At 44.4% G+C, this 11,194-nt stretch overlaps 1 protein-coding gene across 1 annotated transcript in view; it reads right to left on the bottom strand.

The window, feature by feature from the left end:
• Positions 1 to 10,935, bottom strand: part of rhobtb2a (Rho related BTB domain containing 2a) — a 15,172-nt gene extending 4,237 nt beyond the window's left edge. The window contains exons 1-6 of the mRNA XM_030776088.1: positions 10,747 to 10,935; positions 6,149 to 6,350; positions 4,597 to 4,700; positions 3,561 to 3,746; positions 1,665 to 2,611; positions 1 to 71 (exon numbers count right to left, since the gene is read on the bottom strand). The exon at positions 1 to 71 is cut by the window's left edge and continues 48 nt beyond it. Of these exons, the coding sequence (XP_030631948.1) occupies positions 1 to 71; positions 1,665 to 2,611; positions 3,561 to 3,746; positions 4,597 to 4,700; positions 6,149 to 6,350; positions 10,747 to 10,814 (1,578 nt within the window). The 5' untranslated portion in view covers positions 10,815 to 10,935. The remainder of the gene's footprint in view (positions 72 to 1,664; positions 2,612 to 3,560; positions 3,747 to 4,596; positions 4,701 to 6,148; positions 6,351 to 10,746) is intronic.
• Positions 10,936 to 11,194: the final 259 nt, after the last annotated feature.

Genomic DNA, 11,194 nt, shown 5'->3' with positions numbered 1-11,194 from the left:
CCAATCACAGCTGGAGATGAGCAAAGGCTTATGGGCCATGATGGTGCCATCATCCAGTTTGAACACCACATCTGCAGGTCAAACATACACACACATAACACTAACCCCCCGGCCTGAATTATTATATACACACACACATAACACTAACCCCCCGGCCTGAATTATTATATACACATGACATAATAAACCATACAGAGTATTATATGCACACATATTACACACACACACACACATACATACAAACACATACATACATATCAACAAAACTCTACTTGCATTATTGCATACAGACAACAGAATAAACCTCACACATTATTATATAAACACAGGAACGACACATCTACTACACAAACACATACACACATAAAACTAAACCACTGCTCAAATGATCACATACACATATAGAACATTACACGCACACGTTATCACACTGAGCCTTTTACAGCATTAAACCTGCATTACACACTAACCCATTCAATTAAATGTGTATTAACACACTAACTCATGGTATTAAACATGTATTACACACAAAGCTCACAGCATTAAACCTGCATTACACACTAACTCATTCAATTAAATGTGTATTAACACACTAACTCATGGTATTGAACATGTATTACACACAGAGCTCACAGCATTAAACCTGCATTACACAATAACCCATTCAATTAAATGTGTATTAACACACTAACTCATGGTATTGAACATGAACCTGCATTTACGACTCCAAGACCAACTCACACCCTTAAATTAGCATTGGCAGCAGTACGCATCATAATGCTAAAGCTTAATCAGCCGATGTCCTTCGTGGAAATGAAACATTCGTTCTATACACTCAGTAAAAAAAACCAAAAACTGACACCTTTCCCATTGCCCACGCCAGAGTATACTGTGTACTGTCCATGATACACGGTGGGAGAAAAGAAATGTGAGTGTTTTAAATGAGACAACGTTTAATTAGGACAGACGCTGACACAGAGCTAAAGCGCAGGGACAGATGAACGGGGAGGGTAATGCTACTTGTTTATGTAAGGGCCAAAGACACAGCGCGGTCAGCAGTGTGTGGCTGCCCCGCCTTCCCAAAGGCCCCCCCCCCCCCCCCCCCCCCCCCCCCCCACCACCACCCGAAAAACAACGGCCCCTTCTACTGACAAGCCCTGCTCTTAGAGTGACTATTCCCATCAGTGACACAACCTCAGAGCCAGCTGATATAATACAGACACTGGATGCGTGTCACACGGAGCAGCGGACTTAACCGCTGCATTTCAAAACAGAGCAGTGAGAAAAAAAAACACCTCAAAGATTTGAAAACCCAAAATTTACATCTGAGGTGATTTTTTTTGGAGATTTCTTGGAGATCAAGTGAGCTGGTGATGAATGAAATACATTTTCCATTCATTCGCCACAGAACGGACAAGACGCCCTGTGTGGAGAATGAAAAATGCGTGTTCCCTAAATTATTCAAAGGCAAGGTGAGAGACAGGAGGAGAGTGAGAGAGAAAGAGGAGAGACAGACCGAAGGAAGATACAGAGAATGAAGAGGAGAGAGAGTCTGGTGTAGTGACAAACACACAGAGAGAGTGAGACAGGGAGACAGAGAGAGACAGAGACAGAGACAGACTGCTTCAGGTCTATGACAGTCAATGCAGAGAACCCCCACTGACCGGAGAACGTCCCTTTACTGAGACACTCTTTGACGCGGTTGGTGCGGCGGACGTGGAAGGCTTTGGTGATCTCCTGGTTCATGAAGGCCTCGTTGTTCAGGATGTTGGCCACCATCATGCGCAGGTCAAACACCTCCAGCAGCTCAGCGATGTGAGCGATCTGCATCAGGTCCTTCTCGTGCTCATCCAGCTGACCCGTGTACAGGTACCTCAGAACCGCCCGGAACGGGCCCGTCTGCATGGACGGGTCCATGTGGACCACCGTCATTGGCCTGGGGTTAAAGGTCAGGGGGTCGTCGACCAGCTCCTCCTGGATGCTGACGAAGGCGCGGCTGAACCCGGGCAGGAGCCGACCCCCTCGCCGATCCGTCTCCCCGCCCCTCAGCGTCCCGTCGCTGGTGCACGCTCGGAGGTTGGCCCTGTCTCCGTCCTCGCTGGTCTCGCACACATCGAAACTGGCCGCCCGCATCAGCAGGTCCCGCCCGGAGAGGGCGTGGCAGCGCGCGGGTCGCTCGGCTTCGTCCGACCGAGGCTCCGTCAGGAACAGGTCGTAAAACTTCGAAGAGGCGGTCGCCAGGTAGACGCGGTGGGCGAAGATCCTCTGTCGCTCCTGCAGGACGAGAATGACGTCGGCACAGAGCGGGTCCTCCAGGAGGCGTCCAGGGTGCTCCTCAATGTTGCTGGGGGGCGCGGGGACGGTGATTATGGGCGGGGGAGGTTTCGGGGGAAGGAAAGGCGCTTGAAGGAGGGGTCTCTGCACGTTACGCAGGTGGGATTTCCAGAACTGCAGGTGCCGCCGTGAAATGAGGGCGGCGCGGATGGCGTTGTCAAAAACGTCCTTGACTCCAAACTGGGCAACCACGCTGGTCTCGTAATACGGCACTCCCAGTTCCTTAGCAACCTCACGGCCCTTCTCTGGAGGCAGGATCTCATTGGACTTAATGGGTCTGAAACATTCGAGTCAAACAAGGAACAATGTCAGGAGATCAAACTCATGTGTCCAATCAGATATTGTTAGCTGACAACACAAGGACTGTTGACTTGGCTAATACTGGCTAATATTTCGGCTAATAATTAAAAAAAAAAAACATGGAAACAGACAGTAAAAGTTTGTACGTTTGTAACTGGAGAAGAATCCGAGGTAACCCGTATGAAAATGACATTTGAAAGTTTCTTTGGAAGACAAAGGTCGTTTAATTAACTGAGGTACGGAGGGCTTAGCTTGGACAGTTATTTCTCCTGATAATCAAATGCTTCACAGCACCAGCAATCATAGACACAGAGACCAAAGTCACAGCTGCAGTAGCTATTGGAATGGTAGAAACAGTAATATGTATGCCGCATTGAGTTATAGCAGCAATAACTGTAATGCTAACAGCTATGGTAAGAGTAATAGCCTATGTAATTATGCTAATACTAGAGGTAGCAACAGTGGCAGTAATAGTAACAGAGGAAGCATTTCTGCTACTACTACTACTACTACAACTACTACTACCACTATTATTATTATTATTATTATTATTATTATTATTATTATTATTAATGATAATAATGATAATAATAATAATAATAATAATAGCAGTGGTTGTAGTAACAGTACTGGTAAAGCTAGAAGTTGTAGTTGTAGTATAAGTATTAGAGTAGTTCTTAGGCTGTAGCTTATTACGTTAGTAACTATAGTCAAGAGCAGTAGAAACAGAAAGCTGTAGGTAGAATCAGTAGCAGCAATGATTAGAGTTAAAACAAAAAACAGTAATAACAGTAAGATAAGTAACAATGATTAGAGTAATAACAGTAATAACAGTAAGATAAGTAACAATAACGATTAGAGCAAAAACAGTAATTACAGCCGTAGCAAGAATAATGATTGGAGCAAAGGTCAGTTAGGGTCCTGACCTGGCCAGAGGGCGGCGAGCCCGGTTCACGGCCTCTAGATCAGCGTAACGCAGGTCGAGCTGGCAGCCCACCAGTATGAGGGGTGCACGCGGGCAGAAGTGCTTGATCTCTGGGTACCACATGGTCTTGACATGATGGAGAGAGTTGGGGTTGGCGATGGAGAAGCACAGCACCACCACGTCAGACCTAGAGCAGCAGCACCACCCACGGCGGGTCGGGCGGGGCAGGGCGGGGCGGGGTGGGGGGTGATGGAGCAGAGGAGAAGACAGAGACATGAGGAAGGCTTCAGAAGGCTCCCGTGTTTTTCGCTAAATTTGAACCGGTTTGCGGTCGAACCTCGATCACCAAAATGCGATTCAAATGAAAACCACTGAAGCTGAAATGTAATTACTAATTCGAACCCTTGACAGAATACTCAGTTACTTCTCAGAGTTTTTCATTAAGGTGATGACATCTCAAAAGATGGTTACACTTGGGGGGGCTGACTGGTTCAAATTATCCTGTCAAGACGGTGATTCTTACAGTCTTACCCCCGATCACAAACTTCCTCACACTTTTGCTGTTCTCATTCAAATTTCTCTCACTCACATAAGCATGAAGGAAAGACAGGAGAAGATGACTGGTAGTAAATGGTCAGAGTTTTAATACCTAATTTAACATAAATGCTGGTTCATGGCCTGTTTGTACCTGGGCCTGCGTGTTATGAACAGACACGTATGTTCCTGATTTTCCTCTGTGAATGACTGAGGGGTGGTTATAAGATATTTATCAGGTATTTATGAGATATGACATCAGCAGTGGTCACATGACAGTGAAAGAGTGCAGGGCTGGTGAATAGACCCTGCCATAGGTTGAGCTGTTGAACTTTATTAAGTCAGAGTTATGTTAGTGTATGTGAATGAAACACATTAGGATTATCAAACCACTCTGTTATAGGCAACATATACACACACACACACACACACACACACAGGTACCAAAACACACATTGACACACCTGACACACACACCAAAACACGCACTCACACACACACACCTTCCATATGCGAAGCGTCTGTCTTTGTGATGGTCTCCAAACGTGTCCCAGAGGCGCAGGGACACACTGACGTCATCCACCACATCCCTGGAACGTTCCAGAACCTGGTCGGAGAGACACACGTCTGTCACACGCATGGATATTTGCCACAGACACATCATGGAACTGTCTCTCTGCTCCTTCACATGGTCGCCAGGAACACGACAGTCAGAGCCTCACTTCCACACGGTCAAACTCTGCAGCTGCGTTAAAACTACACGGACTAATGTTGACCATGTATCTGTGTATTATTTACTTCAATCTGAGATATACTGTGAATGTATGAATGCAAAAAATTCAATTCACCAGTGAGAACTGGTCATGACATTATGAATTAACATAAACCCCTAACAAGCCAAACAGATTCTCTGAAAAGGTTACCTCAGAGAGCACACAGTAAATAAGCTCATCCCAATGTATCCCAGCATGGACCTTTACGTAAGGAACAGTAACAGAACAGACCAGGACTCTTACGCTAGGGCTGCGTTTTCACAGAGCAGTTTCAGTGCAACATCATCTAAACCTGACAGGGCGTTTTAACCTGCTCCTTTGCAGATTTCTTTTTTTCTTTATTTCAGCAGATAACAAGGTTGTTCCAAACTGAGCTGCAGCAGAATCTGTCTCTTCCTCGTGTCTGTGAGAGCAGAACAGCTGAGCACACACACAGACAGATGTGTGAGTTTTGTAATAGGCTCTGGGGGGAGAAACCATTTCCAAACAGCAGAGAGAGAGAGAACGAGAGAGAGAGAGAGAGACAGAGAGAGAGCGATAGAGAGAGAGCGATAGAGAGAGAGAGACAGACAGAATGAGAGAGAGAGAGAGAGGGAGAGAGAGAGACATGGAGGGGGAGAGAGAGAGAGAGAGAGCAAGAGAGAGAGAGAATGAGAGAGAGAAGAGGGAGAGAGAGAGAGAGAGAGAGAGAAAGAGTGAGAGAGCGAGACATGGAGGGGGAGAGAGAGTAAGAGTGAGAGAGAGAGTGAAAGAGAGAGAGAGAGAGAGAGAGAGAGAGAGAAAGAGTGAGAGAGAGAGAGTGAAAGAGAGAGAGAGAGAGAGAGAGAGAGAGAGAGAGAGTGAAAGAGAGAGAGTAAGAGGACACGTTTTAAATTGCCACAGCTAAACAGCCAGAACGTTCAGTACATTCATGAAATCGACTGCCCTTGGGTATCATCTAATTATTTTAAATGATAGATTTGGAATTAAATATGAAAGGCTTTGATTGCATTTGCATCATCCAAACATAGCACGCATACAAACACAGAGCCACATGCAGGCCCCATACGGAGTTAGACTTCATCTTCATCTTCTGAGTCAGTCCCTGACAACGTAACGAGAAAATTAGAAAAACAATAAAGCGTTGGGTGTCTGCTTCCCGAAACAAAAGTCTCGCGAATCTCCACTTCTCAGGGACCATCTGCTATTTTATTTGGTAAAAGTGTACATCAGTAGCACGTGGATGGATTTTCAGCTGGAAACCATGAATTAATGAACAAATGCATTCCAGAGACAAACTCACCTCTTGGCAGACTCTATACTGGTCTATAGCCCAGACAGTGGGCACATGGGTGGCAAGCAGCTGGTATTGGGTGAGGGTGGCATTACAGGCACGGGCACAGATAAGACGAGTCTTCCCCACGGCGTTGTCCCCGACGACCACACACTTTATCGTTTCAACGTTTGGCCTCTCATAGTCCATGTCAGAATCCATCAACTGGGACCTGCCAGGAGGAGGGGAGACTCAGTGTTCCAAGAAAAAAAAAAAAACCTTTTTCATAGTGATTTTTCCGTTTTCCATACTCATCTCGAATCGAAATAGAATGGAAAATTACCCTGTTAGTCCATATTTATTCATCTTAGTATTGCATAAATAATAGCATTACAATTGGAATAATTATAATGTTGAGTATAACACATGAACCACGGAGCGAAAAGCATTGAGACAGTGGGGATGTGATTTCTGTTAGACGCAGGTCGGTGAACATCCAAACCAAAGCAAAAACAAATTAAGAAAGTATTCTAAAGGTCTTTAGTCTCAGACACAGCGACCGTTTCAGTCCGCTGTGCCGTGTTATAAACACAAACAGCTTCGCCCTTCCAACACTGAGCCAAAGAATGACCAGTCCTCTTATCACCAAGCCTTTACCCCAATTCCCAGTTTAACAAGAGAGACAACTGAAGAGTTAGAGGTGGAACTGACCGCCTCATTACCTTCTTAAACTCTTTCCTGTTCTTCTGCACTGATCATCTTCATCTTCATCACGCCCTCCTCCATGTTCTTATGGGGAAGCTTGTGTGGTTGGCCCCATTAACAATAACAATGGGGAAAAAACTGTTCCGTCCTCCCTCTCTCTCTCTCTCTCTCTCTCTCTCTCAGTTCCTAAATGGGGCTACACGGAGCGCCCGGTGGTGTTCAAAACCTCCGCTGCTCCTCTGATATCTGTGCACCTCCTGTGAGCAGGAGCAGTTTCCAAGCCGTAAATTATCGAGCTCTAAAAGGAGCACTCTACTCAGAGGCATCCGGATATCAATAAACACATTGTTTTAATGGGTTTTTTTTTTTTTTTTCGTTTTATTTTGTTTTGTTTTTTTTGGCTACAGGCCACTCAAGTGCAGCACCAGATCCTAATTCAGTAACGTTTTATGACAGAGTGTACTGTTTTATATCACATCAAAGTTTGTCAAACCTGGTCCTCAGGGCCTGGTATGCATGCTGGATTTTGGTTGCCTCTCACAGCATCTAAAAATGATTTTTTTTTTTTTTCTGACTCAGAGGTTCTCTGAATTGATTTGATCAAATACATGCCCAGTTGCTGAATGGAAGGTTTTCCCTCCATTCTGATGTGTGGAGACACACGTCAGAACCTGGACAGACCTCCCCTGATGAATTTAAAAGTCTTTACGAGCTAAATGTATCAGTCAGGACTTTTCTTTTAACTGAGCTGTGCTTTTTATTTATTTATTTATTTATTTATTTTTTGCTTTTTCTTTTCTTTTCTTTTTTTGTAATTTTTTCCTCCATTCTCTTACTCATCATCAAGAGATGAATTCCTGTCCATAGGTCGGAGACAAACAGTCAGTGTATGAAAAAAGCACGCACATTTCAAATATTCTCAAATATTCTCAATAGTCCGATTTTCCGCCAGTTTTCCGTACTTGATTCAGGTAAAATGACCCATTCGTGTCGAAAAAAAGAGAAGAATTAGTTTTTGGATTTACAGGATACACATAAGGAGAAGTATTGCATGCCACTTTAAGTTCTGACAGATGTAACCTACTGTCTTTGAGCTTTAATTTGTGTTCACTCGTACATATTAATCGAGGGTTGCTGACTAGCCTTTATCGCTCTATACATGTCCGTGTTATCTGTGGTTACTATGGTAGCGAGTGTCTCAGAAACGCGCAAGGACATAAATGGCCAAGACGCGACTCGCTGATCTGATTCTCTGATGCCTCATCTGATTGGCAGATCAGACCAGCTGCTTACTGTGTCTCCTCCTATTAGTCTACTTATCCATCTCTCTGTCCATCTATTCAGCCATCCGTCCATCTACTCACTGTTACATCAGCTTTCTCCAACCTAAACCTTTCTATCCAGCCTTCTCGGAATTCATTCATCCATTCATCTGTCCATGCACCTAACCATTCATCTGTCTATCCATCCATCCATTCATCCAAACGGCCAGCCAGCCAGACACACCGTCTATCTGTTATTAACCCCGAAATACCGTCTCAAGTTCTAAACTTTAACTTTGTGAAACACCTCAACAGACAGCTCTATGGAAACTGCTGTCGAGTCAGTTTATATAACAGCAGATTAATGTTGCCGAAATCACAGACACGTATCCGTCAAACTGACGTGCAACACCCGTGATATCACACAGATAACGTGCAAGTGTATTTCTGATGGAACACGTTTTAAGACAATTTACAGTAGTTGATGAATAGAGATGAATAGAGACCATAAAAGTAAAAAGAAGGGGGAGGGGATCCGTTCAGTGAACCAAGTAGGCTACGATGTTTCGGTACGAAGCACGACACCTTATGGAAATGAGCTTCTTTACCACAGGTTCTAGACGTGCGCTCCATTTCCATAGGGTTCCACCCATATTAATAATTAGACCAATTCCCAGCATCATTAAAATAAAGTAAACAGTAGCCAGCACTTAAAGAATAAGCTCGTAAATGAACACCGCGTTTTCAAAACATTAAAATGTCATAATGATCAGGAAACAGCCGAGAGAAACACACTTTACTCACCTCCCGCCTCGAAAATGGAGGTTGCTGATTCCGTTACCCAGTCTCTGGTTTCCAAGGAGACGGGAATTACTTCTCCCGAACACAAGTAGCTAGTCTAAACCTACATGCAGCGCGACTACACATTACCTTTCAGTTTTCTTTTTACAAAAAGAAAATAAACAATAAAAACCTATATCTATATCTATATCTATATCTATATCTATATATATATAAATAAACATTTTCATAATAGTTTATCATTATGGCTTAGAAATATGACACCAAAATTTCAACAAAATAGCCTACTATTGGGCAGTCACGTGCAAAAATGCAAACAGCATGTGATTTAAATGATTCCACTAAACCAGTCCCAAATATCAATAAGCAGCAATTTACCCAGATACACCCCCAGTAAATAGAAACAACGTTATAGGCTATTGCTTATATCCAGAATAGATTCGAAAGAGGTAAATCATCATTATCATTCACACACACACACACCACACACACACACACACACACACACACACAAAGATGTAGCCTACATAGCTCCGGTCTCCGCCTTTGAGAGAAACAGAAGATAGTTTGGCTAGCCTCCTAAATGAGAGTGTTGTCTGTACAATAAACTGACTGTCAGAGGAAGGCGAGACGCTCAAGGTGACACAGAAGTTCAACAGGTTGTGAGCGCAGCCCATGCGGACAGCGTCACGTTTCGGCTGAAGAGTTATTTTAGGCATCTGCGAGTGCCAAGGGGCTGCTATTCTTAGACCATTTATGCAGTCTAAGACTCTGGTGCATCACTTTTGAGAAACGAGAGGAGAGGACAGAGAGATGGTTAAGAAACTAAATTCTGTCCACCTTCTCCCTTCCACAGAAGAGCAGGATGACAAATGCACAGTTTATAGTTGCAGTTTATCATTTAAAGTGGGACAGAACCTAGTTATTATATAAAACATCATTCCCATAACTTTACGAGACATTGAAGTGGGTGAAAGATGCCCGACCAATTTAACCATTTAGGCTATAACATATTTGGCCTCTGGAAATGAGACTATCATGTTTTATTTACGACAAGGCCTACTGGAGATTTGCCTTTAGTTTCTAATTTCACAAACACACTCGAAAACTACGACAGCCTTTAAACACTGAGAAAGAAAAAAGAAAAACTGCAAACACTGTACAATGACAGTAATCATCGTTGACTCAGGGATTTGTGCACTTCAGTGTATTCAGAGGAGGAGAAAAAAAGCGTAGTCATCAATCACCCCAGTCTGACGAAAGCACTTTTAGTTCTCTGCAGCTGCACTTCAGAGACTCGCTTACAAGCGAAACCTGGGTGATGTAACCAGCTCGCGGACTGCCCTTTGCGTCTACGTAACCTACCAGCTCAGTCAGCTTTTCTGTACGCTTTCTAATCGTACGTCAACTTAGTCATGTCCAGGGTTTTTCAGCAAGTGGGTGTAACAGGAAGACAATGAACTACGCTCATGATTTCCACAATGAAGCAGCCCAGACCCTATGAGTGCTTTGCACGCTACGCACAGTAGCCTACAATTCATCAGAAAAGCCGAACTGAGGGCGGATGGATGAAAACACTTGTCAAAGCATTCACTGCGAATCGTTCCCTTCTGAATAAAACCTAAAAGCAAAACATCGAGTAGGCTTCAAAGACCCCTGCGCGCTGTACTGTTCCTCCTAACCTGCACCGTTCGTTCACCGTCACTGCATTTCCAAAACAGTTATGTAACATCGCAATTTCTCCTTGAGTAATAGCATATAGGATTACGGCGGCGTGTGCATTAGTAAAACTGTCTCGGGTAAACAAAAAGAAACACATTTCTCGTCAGCATTAATGGCTCGGATGTCGGCTCCTCTTACCGCATCCAAGGGAAGTGGTGCATCGGATTGGCCGATGTTAGAGAGCGAAAAGAAAGGGCAGGCTCCATTGGACGCGGCTTGCCAGAGCAGGAAACCGGTAACGAACTTCATTTTCTTGCCTGGTAAACAGAGCTCACAGTTTTATTTCCTTACTGTTTGTTTCTGTTTCGGGGAGAAATGATGTCTGTTTGCTTCGGGCAGCGACGCCGGGCGGTGGTGCTCAGACCTCTCTGTTGTGTGGAAGTCCCAGTTGTCGCGCCTCGCTGCTATACTTCGCTTACCACACGCACTGCACAGTGTAAGCGCACAAACCAACGATCCTGCCCATTCATCACAATGCTAGGCACCCCCCGGCCCCCCGCGCTCAAATCTCCCCAAATCCCCATTCCAAACGTACTTGGCAGCTATAACTTCTAGTTTAAAGCTCCAAATCCTTCAATAGGTTTAA

The sequence above is a fragment of the Chanos chanos genome, chromosome 1 (assembly GCF_902362185.1).
Source record: "Chanos chanos chromosome 1, fChaCha1.1, whole genome shotgun sequence".
Lineage (NCBI taxonomy): Eukaryota > Metazoa > Chordata > Actinopteri > Gonorynchiformes > Chanidae > Chanos > Chanos chanos.
Note: the sequence above shows the minus strand (reverse complement) of the source record. Positions and strands in the feature narration are given on the sequence as shown.